Source organism: Prinia subflava, chromosome Z (genome assembly GCF_021018805.1).
Source record: "Prinia subflava isolate CZ2003 ecotype Zambia chromosome Z, Cam_Psub_1.2, whole genome shotgun sequence".
Taxonomy (NCBI): domain Eukaryota; kingdom Metazoa; phylum Chordata; class Aves; order Passeriformes; family Cisticolidae; genus Prinia; species Prinia subflava.
The window spans coordinates 6,668,077-6,691,247 of NC_086283.1; the positions used below are offsets into that span (position 1 = coordinate 6,668,077).

Sequence of the window (23,171 nt, forward strand, 5' to 3'; positions counted from 1 at the left end):
TTTTATTGACTAATGAATTATGGATCATATTGAAAGCTCATGACCACTCTTCAAGGAGTTTTCATTATCTGTTGTGATCTGAAACTGCCTTTCCATCAAAGGTCAGTTTTGTTCCCCTCTGCATATAAGGTTGGGTGTCAGCTGAAAGGTGGTCACATTGTCCAGCAGCAGTCATTCCTCTTTTATCAGAGATAATTGACAAAGACTCTCCAATAACATGATTCAGCTGCCAACAACACTGACTTCTGCCCAAGATGTACTCAGTACAGTAATATTCCTTTCTATATGTATATATGTATATATGTCTATACAAAAGTATACCTGTACAAAGATATACCTATACGCACACACTCACACCCAGCGTATGTATATAAAAAAGAGTGTAAGGAAATACATTCACATGTGCACATACATATATGTATATAGGCAGTGCATGCTTTAGATTACTTGCAGCTGAGTCCAAACCCTTGCTTCTTGGAAAGACAAGGATAAAAATACAATAGCAGACTGCAAGTGAATTTCCAGCATTTTAGTTTTAAGAACTTTCTAATTGTATACACTCGAGACTAAAACTACCCAATCAGAATGTGAAGCACCGCTGAATTAGAGTGATATCTCAGCTATTTCTGTATCACTAGTCATTTATTCCAAATATTTTATGGCATGCTTCAGCATAAATGCACTGTGGAGCATGTACCCTCTGTCTGTCCAGTACAATTTACGGTTAATCCAGTCCACAGCAAGGCCTTCGGGTGTATCTATAGCTCCGTGAATAACCTTTTCACGATCTGAACCATCCAGATTAGCTCGTTCTATCCATTTCAAGGCGGTGTGGGCAAAGTAAATCTGTCAATAAATAACAGACAAGGTGCCATTAGTTCTCATCTTGCTTTCTATTCTACCTCCCCTGTCTAGTAACTCCGTTTCTAAAACACCTTTTTCATCTGGAAAATTCCCTAAACACTCGTTCACAAAAGGCTGCACAGGTAACCCGTGATCCCTGATCAAATAAAAAGGCACTTATCCCTCAACCAGGATGACTTCTACAGGCAGCTTGTGCTTAGCTGTAAATCCTGGCTGCCCTATATACAGCCCTCTGAATACCCTGTGGTTTTGCTTCAGCCAGCAGCTACTTCACATGAAGCCCAGCTGAGGAAGGAAAAGGAGGAACAGGCAGAAAGAAGCAGGTTGTCATTTCACTGGCTGCTCACGTTGAAAAGGGAGCAGTGTGGAGAAGATAGCAGCACTCTATGTATATCAAGGAGCTAGGAAGGGGAAAAGAATTTATAGAATTTACTTCTATTTTTTTCCACTTTTTCGTCCTGAAGCTATATTAATTTTTTTACTAGGTGTCTATTCTGTAAGGCTCCAACATTTCCAGAAGAGGTTCCTTAGTCTGGGGTTAAAACAAAAGTTTTTTGCTGGTAGGGAAACTATTTTTGCATTTCCCAAGGACATGTAAATTTTGTCTTGTATCCCAATACAGAGGGAGGCAAACACCCTATGGCATAACTGTATGAAAAGCGGTGCTGAGGCTTTCTTTGGAAATGGTAACAGTGAAGCAGGTAACTTTGCTTTGATGCTGACCATGAGGTCGAACAAAACAGGAGAGAGCCTCTAGCCTTAGACCAGCTAATTCAATACCCTGAGAGCACAAAGGGGTGCTGCCCTGCCACTCAGTTCTGTGCTGACACGAGCAGGCTCCTGCAGCCTGCCTGGCCCTGCATGTCCCCTCACTTCTGTGCTGCCCACCTAAAGCATAGGAGGGGATCCTGGGGGCACACCAGAGTCATGGCACAGCTGATCCACACTTGGCACAGCCCAGGGCAGCTGCTGCCTCTCCAGCAGGGCCCTATTTCAGGAGCAAGGGTGATGTTCCAGAAGCGCCTGAACTGCTCCTCCTGTAAATGCGGATCTGGTAACATTCACACTTGTTTAGCTGTGTCCATCTGGCCCTTGAGATGCTTCCAACAACATAACTGAGCTCCTCATCAGCTTTCACTGTACCATCCAGAATTCCTTCGCAACACTTTTACAGTGTAAATAAGTGTCTCCATGGGAAAATATAACTATCAGCCACAGAAGGTTTAGTCACAGCTGAACTCCTATTCTTCCCAACTCTGCAGGCAAGGAGTAGGACATTAGGATGTGGTCACACAGACAAAAAGGTCTCCATACAGAGAAGACTCCTGTTTCCAATAGCACTATCCAGAGGAATACATTTTAGAAGAGCAGTAGATTCTGTGAGCATTCAGCAGTTTTGCTCAATTTGCTCAGGACATGGAAAATAATTCTCCTTAAGATTACTCTTACATTTAGTAGGGATCATACAGGTTTGGTGGCGTAGAATAAAAGATACCTTTGCATGTACCACTACACAGTGAAAAAAACCCACAATACATTTCCAGAAAACAACACTGCAGTCTTAATGGAGAAAACTTGCCGATTACACTAAAGTTCTCTAAAATTGAAATCACACCTGAAGTGAATTTAGAAATCCAAATTCTCTGTGAATTATCATTTTCAATGTACAAAAAATAAGTAATTAAAGGATGAAACCCTTCAACTAATGTTTGGCAGCCTGTACCAGTTGTGCTCCCAGACAGGCCACAGAACAACTTGCAGCATAATGCTTAATCCACATCACTGACAGAGGAAAGGTTAAGGCACATGAAAGCTCAATCCTTTTGTCCTTGCAACACTCCAGAATCCTCTCATTTTTAATACCTTACCTTATTTTCCACCGGGTCAGAGTCCAGTGCTAAGACTACTCCCATCTGCCAGTCAAGTAAACTTGTATAATCTGTTCCATCAAAACTGATCTGGCGGATATCTTGGCCATTTGCAAATAGCAAAAATGGCTTAGGACCTGTCAATTAAAATTTGCCAGTGTGTTAATTGCACTAAGTTCAAAGTGATCTCTAACTTGCACTACTACCTAAGTAGCTTGGAAATAAGTAACAGTAAAAGACAAAATGAGGAACAGAAGCAAAAAGAAACTATGGCAGTTTTCCTACACTCCACTTGCCTAAGAAATTAAAGAGAAATGTCAATATGTTTACAGCATCAACCTCAAAATTTCTAGCAAAAGGAGTCACTAGTCCTGCTGCATTTCACACTGAGTATCGTGGCCTCAAGGCAATCATCTCTTTATATTTCACAGCATCACCATAAATGCCAGAATAACTTGAATTTTCCACATGGAGAAGTCTTTTGTAGTAAAAGCAAGAAAGATACTGACATCAAAAAAACCAAAAAAGTATAGCTTTCCCCTATTTTGGACAGGAATCAAAAACTTCTTTTTCCTCGTTTCTCTTTAGCAATTGCTTACACTTGGCTGATGACTGGGGTCTGCCCTTTTCTCAGAAGGAACAGAAGAGTCTGGAATCCAAAAGTGCACATCAAACACCTCAGCTTCCTAGGGCCAGTGGGGGAGAAACATCCTTAAATGGAAAGTCTTTGAACAAACTATTCCCTACCCTGTTCTCCAAATACAGAAATTTCAGACCCAGTTCTGGAACACTGGGCAGGAACTACATCCATATTTACGTGAAGGCATAAAACGCTGTGTACTGCAGGACAGGCCTACACAGTATGGGAGCCTGGAGTGAAATGCTGAAGATGGGTCACAGATGGAACTTTCTATCAAGGAGACAGAACCACATACTGGTGCTTCTTCTGGTTTATTTCCAAAATAGGTTGTCTTTCCTAACAACTAATACTTCCCAGGTTTCTCAAAGTAACCTAAAGTCAGTGTAAAAAGGGGTCCCAGTTGTGTCATCCACCTTAAAGAACTCAAAAAAGGTTTTGCTTTTATTGGCAGAAATATGCAAGCATACCAAGACACCAACCTACAGCAGTGCAGTGCTTTCTGTCTCGCTGAAGTTTGTATCCAGGAAAACAAGCACATTCCCAGGAGGATGGGCTTAAAGAAGAGCATATCTGACTGCAGCCACCGTTATCTGGAGATGTACAACCTTAAACAGAGCATTTGTAAAATTTTACTGTGCCGTTCTAAAAAAAATAAAATACAACAAAATCAGAGGTATAAGAGAGTGTTTCACTCTGCTCAGGATTTCTGCAGTGCAAATCATCTCAGTGACTGGTAGATTTACCAAAGGCCCTCCTGCTGAAAGCAGAAGCCTAGTGAAGTGAAAAGAAAATAGTAGTAACTTGTTACAGAGTTTTCCTGAAAACTTACAACACATGTTTTTACACACAAAAAAAAAAAAGTGTGAGGGTGGGATACAGAAAGAGAGAGGGTCTTTCATGTGTTTCAGAGAGCTCTTCTCCCATGGAAATTTCATCCCATCTACAACACAGTAATAAATTTTATCAGACTTTGCATTCCATGCAAAGAAACAGCAAATTAATGCAATTATCTCCCCAGAAATTAATTAGGCTAGGATGACAGATTGATACTTTCTAATAAAACAAGCTAAGATTTCATATAAAAAGAAACCATTCTTTTGTTATTTTTTCTGTTATATTCTCAATACCAACATGAGCTAGCAAAACTGAAATATTGACTGAATCTATGTACAAAGTACAGTCCACAATATGAAAGGGAAAGGGAAAGAGGATTTTTCACAGCATAAGACTGTCAGTAATGGAGCCCTTGACCCCTAAGACTGAAAAGATGCAGTTGAGAAGCTACAATCCCCTGAATTTGGAAAATGGCTGAAATGGGGAATGACATATTGAATGTAGCAGCTTCGAGTAGTCTGATTGCAAAAAAATCCATTTGTGGGTAAGTTAGAGTGACTCTGAACCCGGGCTGCATGAGGTCAATAAAATTATCTTCAGGTTTCACCCAAATCTTAATTTTGTTCATATATCTCCTTTCAAGTATATATTTTAGATGTCTCCCACAACAAAAATCTCCAACATGTCTTGATCTCTGCTGACAACAAAAAAACTTGGCCAGCAAATATTGGATGTTGCTGCTACTAAAAACTGAAGATGAATACTGCTCATGTCAGCACTCAAAGCACCGTATATTCAATTATCTTGTACAATCATTTACAGCTGTTCAAAATGAGTGTAAAATGCTTTCATTCACTTTTGATGCCAAGAATAAACAGAGCCTGGCAGCCACTTCAGCTAGAAAAAATGTCACTTACCTGTGCATGTTTTGCCATCCACTTTGAGTACAGATCCCTCTGGACAAAAGCAAACAGGGCCTTTAGATGTTTGAAGGCAGCCGTGACTACATCCGGTGTTATTACTTGTACAGGTAATTAGCTCTACAGGAATTCAAGGAGGAAAAAAAATCTTTAATGATGATAAAACTTTTTGCTAAGCCCCCAGTAAGAGATGTTAACGCCTTCTTAAATAGCAAAAGAAGAAGAAGGAAAAAAAAAGTAAGGAAAAGGAATATATAAACAAATAAAAGTGTGATGTTGAGAATACAGCACTTCTGCAGTCTTTCTGTGGTTTGTTATGCTGTGTTTCTGGGAGGTTTTTTTCCAATTTTTTTCCATACCCCCTAATTACAGCCCAAGAGAAAGCCAAAATTGCTGAGTCGTGAAGACATTATCCTTACCTGCCTTAAATTTTCCAAAATTCTCTGAAAACGTGTTATCAAAACAGAAGTAATTTTGAAAACTTTATTTCTTACATTTCATCAAAAATAGATCAAGTTGTAAAAAAAACAAGGAATCTAGACTGAAAGAGTAAGTATAAAAGACAAAGAAAATGAGGAAGAACTTCTTTCCTACTACTCCAAGTGTAAAAGAGCTAAGATCAATCAAAACAGGTAATGAACCTTCCAGAAACAAAACTGTGTTCTTTAGTGCCAATTTTAGAAGTTATAAGGGCAAAATCATGTGAGGACTTGGCAATAACTTTCCTTTACTTGTTATTAGAAATATTGCAGTGCCAACATTTTTTAAATAGTATTTCTCCAATGCAATTCCACAAGATGTGCTCCTACCACCTTCTGCATGGCAGTGCTCCATGCCTTTGTCCCAATTCTAGTGCCATATGACTGGAACTAAAGCAATATTTCCACAGCTGCCTCTATGAATCAGCTGCACGCATTGGCTTAAATGGTGCATGGCTACAGCAAATATTGCTTCTCCTGGGCAACTGCATTCTGGACTGGACTGTGCCAACCAGTTAAACACAGAGAATAGGGTCCAGAAAAGTCAAATTTCTTTCTGACCAAAGGTTGTGGCTTTAGATGAAGAGCTTTGTAAAGGACTTGGAGGACAAAGCATCAAAGTCTCTGGCCAGCATTTGGACTTCTCATCTCTAAAACTGCATAATTGGTGAACATCTGCCTTGTGCTGCAGCAGTTGAGGAGTCACACTGTCCATTCTGCATCCCTAGCCTGTACTAGGAAAACATTATTTTCTATCTAGTTTGGGCCACCCAAAATGCAGGCATACAGTTCAAGCTGGTCATCCAAAGTAGGACTGGGTTGCAGAGTGTCTGAATGTTGTTTTGGATGCAAAATCATATCCTACCTCCCAATAACCTCTGGCTGCAGCCCTCTCATAGTCCTTCTTCTGCAGTTGGCTGCCTTCTGCAGCTGTCACACACACCCTGGACCCCTACTTCCACAATCCTGCTCCTAGCTCCCTCTTCATAAAGAGGAAGCAGTGGAATATCCTGAGTTGGATGGGATCCACAGAGATCATCGAGTCTAACTCCTGGCCCTGCCCAGGACTCTTGGAGTCTAAAATAGACTGACTGTTAGAGTCTGTTAGATTCTGTGGTTATATTTACTCTCCAACAGTGATATTTAATATACCCTAGATCCTTATCCTGCCATGATCCACACCGAACTCATTGGTGTGCACTGGCACTCCTGCCTGAGCCCTATACCTGGGCTTTATTTCCATGGAAACAAAGTAGAAAGACCTTTGTCTACACATAAGTTTCCCTTCAAAAGTGACTGACAATATCCCAAGACCTCAAAACTTGGAAGCTTTTCACATTTTATGTTCTAGACTTACTTCAGAAAAGCTTAATTCTTTTGTATACTGAGCATATGCATTTAATTCTAGTAATGGCATACGTATTAGCAACGCTATCAGCCGTGATCTGAAAAGAAAATACAGGATGCTGTGAGCTGCTCTTTCAGAGACTGGGCAGATCCTTAGCGAGTGAGCCAAATTCAGAGACCACATTTAAAAATACATAACTGCTTATCCACTTGGAATGTGTCACCGGGCCTAATCTGAGAAGAGGTCTCTCTGGAGACATGACTCGTGTTTTTTTCCTCCTCTGAAGAAGAATATGCAATTTCTCACGTGTAACTTACGCTTCCTTAAGCACGACACCTGAAATCAGTTCACCAGTTTAAGCCGATCCTGCTTACATAATATGGGATTGGAAGCACCAACGCAATACACAAAACTTTCAGCAGTTCCAGTGTTAAATGAGGACTCTCTCCAATAGGGTGCTCCAAGAGTTTGTCTATTCCAGCTCCTTACCATGACAAGTTTTCCTATCAGGCAGCAGAACAAAGCCTCTCGGGCAGGTGCAGTAGTAGGAACCAGGGATGTTCACACAGCCTAAAGTGCAGCCGTGGTTCCAGAAGCCACATTCATTAATGTCTGCAAAAACAAAGAACTTGTTGGGTCAGAATAGTGCCATCAGAAAATTTTAGGGAATAGATTAATGAAACAAAGTAACAGTCTGAAAAAGCACATCCTTTTTTTTGCATTCATTTCACCAAAATGTGGTTTTCCTGATGAACTATAAGAAAACAAATTTGCAGACTTCATTCAAATCAGTGTTAAAAACCTTCTAGCAAAACATATTTATGTTCTATGTGTCCAGAATAAGTGCCTAGAGGATTTTCCAAGAGATGTCTGTCCATGCAGATTCCAGTGCTAGTTTAATCCTGTGCACATCCAAAAAATGTACATTAGACACCTTCTTAAAACAAAAATTCATTTTAAAATTTTGGGTTCAACATGACTTAAGTAAAAGTTACAAAACACAAGTATATTAAAAGTTGAAATTCAGAAATCAAACCTGAGAATTTCCTGAGAACTGGAATGCTGATGCTCAGGCAAGTGTGTAAATCCTGTAATCTAGGAATTTTGATGCCTTTATGTTTTATAAAATCCAGTCATGTAGTGAAAGAGATGCTTTTTAAAGTATTATGCTATCTTTTATTAATATCAATTTTAGATTTTTAATTTGAAAATCCAGATTAAAATATTTATATACATGTAAAGAATTTCTGTCTTTTTTGAAACAATGCTTCAACAGACATCTTGTTGCTGGATTATTCAATGCTTCACCTTTGGTGATACATCCAGTTTCATTCTTATTTAAAAATTAAATCAGCACACATAAGCATTTCTACTTATCTGAAACTCCTTTATCTACTCAGACTAAGACCAAAATTTCTTACAAGAATAGCACTTGTGACACTTTCACATGTCTCTTTTTAAACTATTTCAGAACTTGGAAGGACACAAAACTGAAATGGCACACTGAAATTTTCAAAGGCTCATAGTAAATTTTGAAACTCAAGATTGGATACAAAATATATCCCAGCTCCCAATAACCTTTTTTTTTTTAAAAAAAAAAAAGGGTTTTTTTCATGTGATGGAATAAAGCTGATGAGAAATTAATGTATTACCTTCACAAAACTGTTTATTTCGACTTAAAATAAAGCCACTAGAACATTTACACCGATGAGTCCTTGAGTCTGGCCTGCAGATTCTTCGTCTGCACTTTTCTCTGTTCAAATCACAGATTCCTTTTTCTGAAAAAACAATTACAATATAAGCAGAATGGAGATCTTATCATACTAATCTTCCAGTAGAGAGATTATAAGAGATGTCGTTACTTCCTAATATCTACTTGCTCAACCCAGCTGAGGAATTTCTCATTAATACAAAATAACTTCATTTTTTTCCGTTGGTAAAATCAGGCAAATAACCAATCACTATAAAAATGAAAGTACTTGCAATACTAGGAGTAAGTGTGTGCAAATTGTCAGCACAAGCAGATCCAGAGAGAACCTGAACTAGGGGATGGTTTGGTTTGGGTCCATACTTAAGGTGACTATGAAAGAGAAAATTCAAGTTTCCTACACCCTCAGTGCTGCACAATATTATTTATCACTCTGTAAAACACTCAGAAATAAGAACAACAAAGAGGGAGCAGCACACAAAAAAAGAGAGAGAAGAGAGATTTTTAAGACACAGCATACAAAGACTGTTGTTGTTGTTAATATTTTTGTTGGAGATTATACTGGGGTACTATTACTCATATAATTTAACAAAAAAGATAACTGGAAAGATTATAATGACCTTGTGTTTCATTTGGGCAGAAGGTATTAGCGCAGTCTAGACAATCTTTGTATTGGTGTGGATCTATGAGAAATACAAGCATTTTAAATGTTCAGATCAAATTTCAAACTCAGAACCCTTCTCCAAAGGAAGAAGAAAAAATGTGCCCAACAGGTCCCCAGGAGCCTACCTATTTCTCCTGCTTCACAGGAAAAGCTACTGCAGTATCCTTTTCCATGGGTAGGATATGCAGAGCCTCATGTCTGTCTTCAGCTATCTCTCAGGGCTGGTGTTTTCACAGATATGCAGCACTCTTGATTTTATTTTTGTCTCCAAAATGATTATTTTTGTTTGAACTGATGCTACGGAATGTGAGTGTGCAGCCACACAAGACAGTGTCCTTGCCCTGGGCTGTGTGTAAAAGACATCACAGGTTCATACAGGCAAAGAAATGAATATGTGGCCAATTTTTTTTGCTGCTTCCAATTTACAATGTAAATTCCAAGACATGGAAAATTGCATCATATTTAAGCTCCAATTTTATTCTTCTGCTAGCCACAACAGAGAAAATGTTGGCCTCTTGATGGAATGAGAGATCACATCTATAAAAATAATAATATACAGTTTCCCAGAGAGACACTGCAGCTCGGCTACAAGCACACACCTTGCATATATTTGGTTAACTGGGTAAGTCTTCTCCAGCACAGGTCATATAATTACATGCAAAATTATCAATGGATGACTAGGTAGATATTATCTATTATTTAGCATGTTGTCTTTTAAGAGACCTGAATTTTGTGTGGTTTTAAGGTGAGTCTCTTGTTCTGTAGAATTAATTTTGTATTGAACATGATCTTTTTCTACTGCAACTGAATCAGGAACGTACTGCAGTGGAGAGTCTAATCTTCAAATAAAGAACTCGTTAGAATGACAAAAGTGCAAATGCATGCAACCACAAAACAGAATCCACAAACAAGACCACATTCAAGGCTGCATCATATGTTTACCATTGTTTCTAATTTTTCTCACTGTGGTTGTACCATTATGGATATAAGTGGTCTAAAAAGACCTAAGACACCTGGGAGTTACAGAATGAATAACAGAAGCTATAGTTTTGCCATCTGGACAATCTCAAGAAGATAATAAATTTTAACTGAATAACTATTAGAACCTTATGTAGCCGTATCAATATATAAAAACCAAATCACGCTTCAAAGCCAAAATAGAATGGTGATTAAATTATAAATCATAAAGTTTACTATGTAATATTTTCTGGAAGAACACCAATACAAACCACATTACTAACTTATTTGTGGTTTTTGGGGTTTTTTCCCCTCCCATCACCTGTCCTACATGGAAATACCTATATTCAGATATTAGCCTGATGCTAGTATCTTACACTGGAAGGAAACACCACATAATTTCTCAAAAAATCCAGGTGTACTGAATATCATTAATCTGTTAAGAAAGATTCAAAGAATTCCAGAGGCAGTATTTGAGATTTTAAGGTATTTCAGATACTTTATGAGCCTTTATGAGCCATTATTAAAAGTGCCACACCAAAGTTGTTCTGTGGGGTTACAACAAACTCATAAATGAATTAATGCTCTTCTCTCTACTGGCCTTGATCAATCCAAGGAAGTAATTTGAAGAGAAAGGAAATAGGAGAGGTGAGGAATTTAAGTAGCAAAGTAAGTAATACAAATTCCAGTAAAAAAATCAAATCTCATGAGTTGCACACTTCTCCTAAGTTCCCTTTTCATCTGAAGGAACTCACTAGTTATCTGCTTTAAAGAAGGCTTGATAATTCGCAGCTAACACTACATTGAAATGTACATATTCTTAGCTTGTACAGAGCATACAATTAGTCTAGGTATGCTTTTATCTCCAGGTTTCTCTGTTGTAAGATCAGCTATAAATCTCATTTGAACTCCAGGCTCATTAGTCCTCCTTTCATCCCCGTTCTTGCACTGGATAAGCCAAGCAATGTGCACACAAAGTCCAAAAGGTTCATCTGGATTCAGCCTGTTAAGCTTCTTTCTACTCCATCACTTCCCAGACATTTTTACAAGAAGTTATTTGGAATTTTTTTTAAGCATACTGCTAACAACCCTTACTATAATACAAAAGTTTACTAAACATGTTGGAAATATACATAGATTTGAAAACATTGGTAGGTTATATAAGAGCAGGGAAAGCCCTTTTCCATGGAAAGAGAAATGCCAGAAAGCAGAATGATCTGGTGGAAGAAGTGGAGTAAATCTTCTGAGAGGAGAATAATGGCTAAGTGCCCACAGTCACTGAAATTAAGCTGCACATTCTTGCCCTAGTTCCTCTATGTGAGAGCACCAAACGAGTCAGTAGAGAAAAGTGTGCTTCCATTTGCCAGGACAGACATTTTCCCCAAAGTAAGGACAGATCAAGTATTGTCTCTGAATAGAAACTCCCTGTGCTTACAAGAATAAGCCTGATTTCCAGGAACATTTTATCTTCTGCATCTCAACCTGTCTTAGCACTGCAAACAAAGCATTTGAAGGGGAAAATTCCTTTGAAGGTTTTGATTTTCCCACTCAGACCAGTCTTCAGAGGGCACAGGTTGCAGGGTACTGCATAAAGCTGTTGGTTGGCATGAGAAAAAACAACGCCTATTTTATAGTGGCTATTTAGGAATAGTTCAAAGATATATTTACAGTTTCATTTTTGCTCCTATGAACCAAAAGAAGCACTAGATTCTCCCCAAGTCTTTATGCCTCTGAGAATCCATGGCCATCTTCCCTTGGGAGTTGTTTGACACACAAATGCCTCCATACTCTTTGTCCCGCTGTTCTTAGCCAGGCAAAACTGGTGACAAAAGCTATTCTATTAAAGCAAGAATGCTCTGCTCCCCAGGGACTAGAGGACAAGACATTGTTTCCCTAGACATCATGGACTTCCTATTGCCTCAGTAGGAATCCTCAAGGAAGGTGAACTATTCACAGTCAATATTACCTTTATTTTTGGATCCTCAGCGAAAGGCAATGAGATGACCAGCTCACACTGTGGGCTGATATCAATGAAAGAGACAGGAGTCTCTTGTCCTAGAGTTGTTATAGCAGACTTCAAGACTGTCTAAGACCTGCTGACTTTTAATTGAATAATTTCACAGCAAAGCTGAGACATTCACTTGTAGAACATACTGTATGCTTAAAATCCTTCACTGCCATAATAATCAGAGTTGTTTAGATGCTAGACTAAAAATTCCAGAATGATGCAGACATTTGCTGAGGATAGTGTAGACAGAGGGTTAAAAATCTGTATGGATTGTGCATTTAGCAGGAAAGCATAAAAATATTTTTATGTAAAGAGAGGCAAGAGAATGAGAAAGTCACATTTATCTACATGCGTATATAGATTAATGAAACAAGCATGCTTGTATCCTGACATTCAGCTGGAGCTGCACACACCAAGTGGAACTGTGGACCACTGAAGAGAAAAAAAACATCTTTTTCCTTTATTTCGATGAGGGCTGGAATTTTGCCAAAGAAAATTCTTACTGCGGAGAATCAGAGTGTATGACATTACTATTCCCACACATAGCAGCATTACGTTTACTTACCCAAATCCTGAGAATCAGTCCTTGCACCTGGCTGCTTAAATGGATGTACTATTTTTATCTCCACTGGTGGGAAAAATGATGGCTTCAGGCTAATTGTGACCACAATATTTCCAGTATATTTGTTGGCTCTCCATATCATGCCAGACCTCAAGTCTGAGTAGTACAGGTGCTCAGCGAAGAGTGACATACCCAGCAATTGATGTCTACAACAGAAGAGAGCAAATTGGCACATTACCTGATCCCTATATCTTTACTCACTCAAACATTTTCTGAGTGCCTAGTTCAGTCAGGTTTACTGAAAATTACCTTTCTTTGCGTTGTGTATTTTATGTGTGTGTGTGTATATATATATATATATATATAAATACACTACAGTATCTTCTATATAGAGAATCAGAACAGGTTCAGAGACATTCCCAAAATAATTCAGCACTCATAGTCCTGCAAATTTGCAAGAAATAAACACAAAATGGATAATCTGCATTTCTGACAGGTTTAATGATCTATTGGTCAGAACTGACTTAACTGGAAGAGAAAGCTTAGGTGTGACCCTGCTTCCAGTGAACCCAGCAACCAAAACAGAAACTTGGTTTGCTAAAGGTCAGATAAGTTCCACTGTTTCCCAATATCCAGTGCCTGCTCTGACAATCCTGACTGTCTGAAGAAATCAGAGTAGGTGTAGGAGTAGGGCACTCCTAAAATCCATCTTCTGCTGCTTCTCCTATCTCAGGAACGTAGTTTCCATTCACTGGTCAGTTATAGCTGCTAGCGTTAATCACAAAAGGGCTAAGTACTAAATAAGAGCAAAAGCAGAGAAAATACTGAAAGAGGTATTTTTTGTCTTCTACTTTCCAGGAAGACATAACCCAGGTGGAAAACTGAGAATCCAGATCATCCAGGCTAAAGGATTAATGCCCCAGAGAACAACAAACAAGGGGAAAAGGGAAAAAAATAAGGAAAAATCCAAAGTGACTGCTGGCAATGTAGGGAGAATCCAACTTTGTGTTCATCATACACAAATGGTGGACCACATATTTAAATCAGCAGCCAACAAAACCATCTATTTTTCTCAATTTGCTGTTGGAAATCCCTTTTCCACACATGGCAACGCAACCATACTGAAAGACACTGTGGTGACAACCTTTTCCTGATCCCCTCACTGACTCCATACCACCACTGAGCATCTGTACCCCTGCAAGCATGAAGAACAAAAGCACATGGGTCTAAGAGCCACCCCAGCTGTGCTTAGCACTGGCACTGGGGTGGGACAATTCTCTTTCACAGCACAGTTTTCACCAGGTCTGCTGATGTTTCTTGGAGAGCCTGAGCACAGGGCCGAGCCTGCCCAGCCAGCAGCTAAGGAGGACAACAGGCTTAGATGAGGATGGAGTTCAGTCTCCCGAGCACAGCTCAGACACCTGAGCTCACCCACTGTGACCTTGGATAAATCATTTAATCTCTCCTCTCGGCTCCTCTATCTGCAGAAAAAAAGACCACTAATAAACATTCAGAGGGGATTTCTATGGATTAATTAGTTATCATTTGCTAAAAGCTTGGAAGATGGAGAGTGCTGTGTGGCAGTATTATCCTCACAACAGCAACATTTTTCCATGTTCTTGTCAATAATGTTGTATTTACAGTTACAGGCCATTTACAGTACACTTTATACTCTGCATGTTGTGAACTGACCCAATAAAAGGCAGAATAAGGAAGAGAGCTCAGCTGCATCCCTGAAATGAATATTTCATTTCTGACAAGCTGAGGAAAACTCACCGGACAGAATTTCTGAGGAAACGAAGAGCTCCACCGTCATAGTCACATGATCCAATATGGGAAATCTCTTTTCCAAGGTCATGTTGGATCCAGTAGAGCCTTGTGTCAATCAAATCTAGTGAGATGGCCTTTACTTTGTCTGTGGTTTTTAAAATATTTATCATGTCATTTCCACTGAGGGACACTCGGTGTATGCTGGAAACTGTACTATCTGAAGACAAGAATAACAGCCTGCAGGCAAGACAGGCATGTTTACAAAACACAACAAAAAATCCTATAACAAACCAACCCTACATTTTCAAAATCACATCACAGCTGCACACTCTTCATATAGTTATTTAGTTGCTCCTGTACACAAAATTTCTCAGTGTGGGACTAGAACTACTAATACTGCCAGAGATATTAGAAACTAGTATTGCTAGAGGTAGCAGCAATTTTCCTCAAGTAGCTGAAGCAGGAATCAGCTCAGCTTATCCACAAAGCACTATTGTCTGTCTCTCTGCTTTGTTCAGCTGTGCAGTCAGTAAGGAAACTGGAATAACTTCTCAAATCCATGGGAAGCTCCTGCAAATTTGAGGAAAGGCAGGGATGTCCAGGCCCTAAATCCTGCTGAGATGGTAAGATTCCAAAGAGTATTAGCAATGCTACTGTCATCAGAAGACTTGTTTATGTACAAGTGTGTTAGGAAAGGACACATGAGCCTGAGTATTAAAATAGTTGCGCACACTGCTGAGGAGCTTTGACACAAATCAGAAGTGGCAACAAAGACATGCTCTTGCTAAACAAAACAGAAGCATTTCAATTTCTGTCCTGCTCAAGCTTTTGTTTTGGTTTGGTTTTTGGGTTTTGGGATGGGTTTTTTTGCAGTTTTGTTTTGTTGTTGTTGTTGTTTTTTGCAACTTTAATGCAAAAGGTTTTTGTGTAAGGGGAAATTAGCATGGAGAGACCACTGTGATGATTCATACTGGTAACCTTTGAGGAGCCAGGCCTCTCATGTGAGCATGGTTCTCAATGTAAATCACTTGAAGCTGAAAGGAGCATCTCTGTGAAAGCCAAACGACTAGTGATGCTAAGCAACAACAGTGGATCCAGAACCAATATTGGGAGAGACTGATAAAGAAACAAGGGAAACAGCAGCAAACTGTCAGGTTAGACTTTTTTTTTCAGAAAACATGCCAACTTATGTTTTAAGTGTGCTGGGTCTGGAGCACAACTGACTCCCAGTCACTTACAGGCATCATTCCCTTTGCTTCTCCAATACTGCTTTCCTACCCAGAAACCTTGCTGAAAGGGGGTAGATTGAGATTGGACATTAGGAAGAAATTCCTTACTGTGAGAGTGGTGAGGTGCTGGAATAGGTTGCCCAAAGAAGTTGTAGATGCCCACCCCTGGATTTGTTCAAGGGAGGTCAGATGGGACTTTGTACAACCTGGTCTAGTGGAAGGTGTCCCTGTCCTTGGTGAGTGGGCTGGAACTAGATGAACTTTATGGTCTCTTCTAACCCATTTCCATGATCCCGTGAAACCACAGTCACAGTGCTTTACCTATTTGGAATCCATTTCAATGAAAGTACCAACCCCTTTAAAATTACCTTTGTTCAGCGTCAATGGTAATCCTTGTGGGACGACCAACAGCTCTGAGTAGAACTCGGCGTTTCTTCCCATTCATGTCTGTTGCTTCCACGGTTCCTTTCTGTCTGTTGGCCCAGAGAATGTCCTGGTTTATCCAATCAATAGCAAATCCTGAAATGCCTTTGTCTATGTAACATAGTCTCTGTAAACAAGAAAAAGAAAGAGTTGACAAGAGGAATCCTAATGACCACTGTAAACCTGGCTTTCGTTACAGGAAATAGAATACCCAGCTGAAACCTTCCAGTTCATTCCTTTGCCTGCTTCATGTTTTGGTTTTTTTTTTCATACCTGTAGCTATTTCTCTTTCTTTTTCTTTCATCACTTTAATTTGGTCTTTGTACTTACACATACCCGTGCTGAACTGAGTGACTCCCTGCAAAAGGAGAAACTGCTCTGCACAAGAAGTACACTGGATTAATATTTAGCCACAACCTTTCTCATTTGGCACACTATGAAGCACCCAAGCCTGTACTGTTACAGATGGAAGTCTCCTAATACACTGTTGCTGGACCCTGATCCTTTAAAATAGGTGAAAATACATGAGTGAAAACTCCACATAGGTAAATGATTCTGGCAAACTCTCTTCAACAAAAGAACACTCACACAGTGATAAAGTTCAGCCACAACAGCCTGTCTGCCCTTCTTGATCACCCAGATGCAATGAACTGCACAGTTTTTTTCTGAACAGAGTGCTAAAAGTATTTATGCAACCACAGACACCAATAAAAGGTTTGAGAAAAAATGAGTAGGAATTCAAGCACATTTTTCTCATAGCATTTGTGTCAGCTTGTGTTACAATAATCTTGAAGAAAAGTTGTAATGCCAGAGAATAATCTACAACATTGATAGAAACAGTAATGTCTACAAAGCCTTAGTTTTTCTGAATTTCGTCTACCTCATTTTTAACTTGCCTTCACCTGATCCACAGAAAACACTGTATGTACTGAATATGAATGCCAGTAAAAAAGCCTGGACTCAGGATCAGGAAAAGTAAAGTGCTAATCAATGAACAGCAAAGGCAGAACTGTACCCGAGGAGCAGGTGGTCTCCATAGAGGAGTTTGCACCCATTAACTAGGAGAATTCCAAATAACTGCTTACTTTACCTCTCGTTTTGTGCCATTTAGGTGAATTCTTTGAAGCAGTCGCCTTTCAGAGTCTACCCAATACACTTTCTCTTCTATATAATGAAAATCCATAAGTGTTGATGGACCAGTATCAGCAACCAATCTTTCGTGATTTGTCCCTTCAGTGTCAATTCTAAAGATGGCATTTCCATGGCTAAAAAGCAGGAATGGTGCTGGGTCTGGTATGGACAAAACAAAATGAAACCAATTAATTGATAACCATTGCAATTTTTTTGCACTAACTTCTCATTAGTGGCATACTAGATAAAGAGAAAGTTCAAGATTTAGCTGTCTCATTTCTTAATAACAACTTTCTAGGTGTATCAGAGGGAACCAATAATGTGGAAATGTAATGGTCCTTTCATATTTAATGCTGAAAATTACAGCAAAAATCTGAGTTAGGAAACTGAAACTCCAGTGGTTGGTGCCACTTATCCCAAATCCTACAGCCCGGTCAGAGGTCAGAACAACTGCTGCATGCTTGTCAACTGAGGTTGGAAGAAGTTTGCCGTGGATGTGCCTCCAAGCTGAAGATCACTTCAAACTATTGTGCTATAGCAAGAAGAGGGGTAGCCTGGAATCTCCCTTTAATTATCCAAAAAGGGAAATTGAAGATCCCAAGACAGACCAAAGGAAGAAACTGGAGACTGGAGAAGCTTCTTACGCTGCAGAAGGCTGAAGGAAAACAAAAGACCTGTACATAAAATTCTGACAGAAGCAACAACTTCTTCTAGACAAAAACTCTATTTGTGATGAACAAAGGGTAAGAGTATAACTTTAAATATGTTAAAATGAGGGGTGTTCCAAGTATGCCCCATACTCCAGAAAACTGATTAAGGCTAAAAGTGATGAGCTGCTAGGATGGTCCCAATAGCCTTGATGCAACCTGAAAACAAGGTGATAAGTATGGAAGTACAAGCAGTATGGCATAGTGATTAGGGCTGATCCAGTTTTGTCAAGTCCTCTTTGTTATTTTTAGGGTATCACTGTAGAGCACACTTAAGACTGCACAAGGAACCTCAGCTACATTTAAGATTGCTCAAGGAACCTGAACTACATTTCCAAACCACCAGGGTTTTCATTTTCATTTGACTGTCAAGTGCGTATAGGAAAGTAGTTCTTATGTAACCAACACATTTTAATTTTCATTTTGAAAATAAACATGGCTTTGTTGTTTCCTTTTTGGAAACCTTTTTGGTTTGTTTATATATATACATATTTGTGGGCATCAAGTCTATTCTTTAAGTTATTACTAAAAAAAACATACGAAACATAAATCTCGTTGTGTTAGTAATGTTGAAATTTTATAATGTGGTTGCCTGAAACAACAGATCCTGGCATATAAGTAGTCCTCAAACCAACTGACTTTTAAGTGCAATTGCTGATATAGATCCACCAGAATGACAGCTTTGAAGGCTGTGTAATCAATTGCTGAATTATTCCATGATGAAGAAGTAACTCTTCATTTATTGGAAATGGATGCCATCAAAGATGCACTACCACCAGTTTTCTTACACATATATTTTTGAAAATTAAACTGGTTATTGACAAGGTTCACATCTTTTTTAACTAAGTATCTTTACAATTAGCATGAAACTCAGAGCTTTAAACTCAACAAAAAGCCCTTCTACAAAATTTAGACAGATGCTTCACCTTCATAGTTGCAAGGTCATTTAATTCTCCTTTCAGTGCAGAGGAATGAGACAAATTTTGATTTCTCCAAGTGAAGAAAGTTCTGATGAGCACCCAAGATGCAATTTTGTCTTGTTCACAGGGAAGATGGTCAGCACACTGTTTCTATATTAGCAGAATGTTTTGTATCTCAAATTTTAAAGCGATCGCCTAATTACAGCAGCTATTGTCAGGATTATAATTACTCCCTTTTTCTGCTGCTACTTGAACTGAGCAACCTCATATTTAAACAATGAAGACTTGCTCCATGTAAATGGTAAATTAACACTGAAGAGTAGCCAGGCAGATTTATCTAAGGGATTTGACAGCTACTGCCTGCATTTTTGCCAATTAGTTGACCAAGAATGTTTATACAGTTTGGTTTTGTCCTTTCCGCTCTCCGAGTTCCCTACCAGGTGGCTGTGAATGAGGGCTCTAAATGGAACAATAGCTGAACAAATCTAACTTTTACTGCAGAGGCCCCAGTCAGATTTAGGACTCAGTTTTATCAGGGGTTTAATTACCAGGTAAACTGTATCTGCCCCAAAGATCTTCTTATCTTTGAAACATGAGGGTATTTCACCTGGTGTATCCCCCACAGAGGAGTTTAGACCTGACTTAAGGGTTCCTTACCCATCACAGTATTTCTGTCACTTTCTGCTGTTACTGTAAACATTAGTAATAAGTAAAAAGTTAAAGTATTCCAATATGAAAGGCAGACTGTTCTTTGAAAAATACCTGTGCACAAATATCACTGGGACGCAACACATTTGTTTTCATTTCAGAACAGGAGAGCTTGCAGAGGAACCAGGGGTGCTTAGGCGGGACCACAAAAAATCCAGCTTCAGTCGTTGTGCGTTACGTGTTACTGATAATTATGATGATTCTAGGGCCTGGACTAAAATAATTGTGTTGGTGACAGTTTTGGAGCTCTACAGAATACTTTTGGTTATGTTCATGGTCCCAAAATCTGTACATATAGGGACTCAAGTACATCTCCCACTCCTTGGGTCAGAAACGTGCCTTGTCACATCTCATCTCTGCATTAGCAAGATAAGGTAAGTACTGGTCAAAAAATAGAAAATCTGAGGTCCTGGGTCAGAAGGGAGCTATGATGTATCCCAGACAGGAATCAAAGCCAGGCATTCAGGAAGTCAAAGTGAAGAAGTAAGAGATGAACTTCAGAGCACTCCCACCTCATATTCTAGATGTAATGTAGGGTTAAGCCAATCAATAAAATCCAACTCTTCTTTTTTTTTCCCTTGGTAGCATCAGTTGAGGACAAAATGAGGGTTAATCAAAGGCTGTAAATGCTAATGTTTTCCTCTTAGAAGAGATAAAAACTCTTAAATTTAATGCATCTCCCACATTTAAAAATCAGTTTCTACGCTCAGGTCAGAGGAAGGGAGAGAAATAACTCACAGTAGTACTCGTGTCTTAACTGCCAGGGGATGTAACAAAAAATAAGGGCTTCCTGCTTCTAATTTTACAGCACTGCCCCCAGAACCTAAACATACTGGAAAGACATCAAGGCCAACAGACTGAAAGCAGCCAAGGCAGCAGAATCTTGTGTACTGCCATGTATGCTTGGAAGTGAGGATGGGGTAAGAGAGCTTACAGTTTTAAACTGGCAGAAAAGGCAAACAGGAAGTAATTGTTAAGTTTAGTTTTTTGTTTCCCTATGTTCTTTCATCTTTCCACTACCACAGTTTACGTTTCTCACCATCATCCTTCTGTGGCATCCACTTTTGGCCTTGCCACTTGCCTACACAGTAGCAAAGGCAGATTTTTGTCAGCAAACAAGAGAACCCCAGTCACTGACCCGTAGAGACCAGCAGGCATGGTTCACTTTGAAAAGGCAAGCTAACTGAATCTCTAAAGCCCTTTTTCAGTTATCAAAAAAGAAAATGTCCTTACCATTCACATAGCAAGACCACTTGTCCATACCCAAGGAGTAGCCGGGCAAACAGGAGCAGATGTATGACCCTGGAATATTGATACAGGTTTGGCCACAGGTTCCCAAATCGCCTTCAAGGCACTCATCAATATCTGAAACACATATTTGAAAAAGATCAGGAATATTCAGCTAGCAAAATCAGCAAATAACAAGAAGAAAAAATACACATCATAAAAAATGAAATTAGGATGGCTGTATTCCATCATGCATTGGTTTCAGAATTATTGGGTGTGGGGCCAGTGTTATGATTTATCATTGTCACAGTCACAGTGATTTTGGAGGGTGTTGGGTTTTTATTTTTGGGCTTTTTTACTGTCAAGGGAAATTGCCTTTCTCCCTAATGAATGGGCATTGGTCTCTAATTGCTCAAACAGAAGGAACAGACATGTCTTGATTTGTGTTATTTGCTATGCAAATGCTGCTCGCAGCTGCTTCCTTCTATCTTTATCCCTTTTTCAACAGTAATAATTTTGCCAACAAATTAACAGACTTTGCAAAACAGCAAAGCAGAAAACAGACTGTCAGAGCACTGAGTTCAACACTGAGCTCTCTTGAAGCCACTGTATTCTGACAGAAACAAGCCCAAACCAAGGCACTGAGCAAATTAGTTAGAAACTGGGCTTTTAACTGGTAGGTTAGGCTAGAACCATTTAGAAACTGAAAGGCATTTGATGTATTCATGGTGTTTTATCAGGGCTTGAGGAAGTGACTATTAAGTAATTAAGTCCTGAACAAAGGACTCTATTTTAAAAAAATATTACCACTGAGGAATGTAGTTTATACTAAGGGAAAAAGAAATTTGCCTTACCGTGGATAATCATCCCACAAAATTGAGATAAATTTTGGTTCCTGCTGAAAACAAACAGATCTGATAGTAACTTCCCAAGGTACTTGACATCTGATAGTACCATATGGTGGTATTTCTCTTGTACACTTTCCTTCTTCGACTACTTTGTGATGGTTGCTCTAAGGAATAGCTTTTTTCTTTTAAGTTCTAGTTGATCTCAGTGGCTTTTGTTCTGTATTTTATGATGTGATTTGCCACATGCAGGAATAAAAGAATCAACACGTGTATTAAGGAGGTACATTTGAATAAGTCACTAAAGGAAGTGGATTCACAACAAAAACTAGGTTTGTGTGTGTTATGTGAGAATTCCCTTAGTTAAAGAAGGACACCTTGACTACAAGCAACAGCTATTTAACCAACTCACAAAAGACTTTGAAAGTAACTTTCTCAGTAACTTAGGGAAACCTAAGCAGCCAGACCTCTGATATCCCATGGTTCTGCAAACCAGTCTCCTTAACTTCTTTAAGAAACTATATGTAGGAAGAAGTGTTCAAAGGGGTAGAGTAAACCCCTTCTTCTGCCCAAGTATCAAATGTTTTTCAGAAAGAATGCTTTTCACCCACCTAACATGTCTGTACTGACTAGGGAAAGCCTCAGTATTGTTTACAAAGTTTTCCCACTAGTTCGTGTTCCAAATAGCAGATGAACTGATTTGACAACATATGAAATGTAATCAGAGCATGTGCTCTGATTTCTGTTTAACAGATTATGAAGCTAAAGCAGAAGCATTTTCAGCAACATAATTACGTGAAGTACTCTAATTCTAACCCACAATTTTCTTCAAACAATCAGCTTTCAGGAGCATATTTTCCCACATGTACTAGGATTGTACATTCCGTTCTCCACGGCATTAAAAGAGAAAGTCTTCCAAATCCCTTCTAGGAGGGTTTGATGGGCTTAGAAGCCTGTTAATGGGCTACAGACATCATGGGCTTCAGGTCACCACTAAAACTCCTGGCAAACACTGCCTGGATGTCACAGAAGCTGAAGGGCTTTTTGATAGCCCAAAAGGGAGGGCTTTCATGACCTCAGCTCCTTGTCCAGCTGCTGTGGGTGTTAGACATGAACATTATTTGCCACTATCCCCCTCATGCACTGGTTTTTAAATCAAGTAACTGACTGACTAAGCAGGACCACTGACCTGATCCAGCCACCAGCACCACAGCAGGTGTGAGAATGTGTTGATAATGTAGTGTCTTGGGTTACGTAACCAAAAAATGTGTATTCTATTTCACCTGTTGAAACCAGCTGGGGAGATGTTTGTTTTCCTTTTTCTCTTGTAACTCCAGGGGGGAGGGGGTGGATGCCTTC

General features: G+C 39.3%; 1 protein-coding gene across 1 annotated transcript in view; it reads right to left on the reverse strand.

The window, feature by feature from the left end:
• EGF (epidermal growth factor) overlaps positions 1 to 23,171 on the reverse strand; it is a 57,929-nt gene that overhangs the window by 26,367 nt on the left and 8,391 nt on the right. The window contains exons 2-12 of the mRNA XM_063423084.1: positions 20,974 to 21,105; positions 17,365 to 17,564; positions 16,220 to 16,401; positions 14,629 to 14,859; positions 12,856 to 13,058; positions 8,606 to 8,731; positions 7,443 to 7,565; positions 5,124 to 5,246; positions 3,852 to 3,977; positions 2,733 to 2,869; positions 698 to 846 (exon numbers count right to left, since the gene is read on the reverse strand). Of these exons, the coding sequence (XP_063279154.1) occupies positions 698 to 846; positions 2,733 to 2,869; positions 3,852 to 3,977; positions 5,124 to 5,246; positions 7,443 to 7,565; positions 8,606 to 8,731; positions 12,856 to 13,058; positions 14,629 to 14,859; positions 16,220 to 16,401; positions 17,365 to 17,564; positions 20,974 to 21,105 (1,732 nt within the window). The remainder of the gene's footprint in view (positions 1 to 697; positions 847 to 2,732; positions 2,870 to 3,851; positions 3,978 to 5,123; positions 5,247 to 7,442; positions 7,566 to 8,605; positions 8,732 to 12,855; positions 13,059 to 14,628; positions 14,860 to 16,219; positions 16,402 to 17,364; positions 17,565 to 20,973; positions 21,106 to 23,171) is intronic.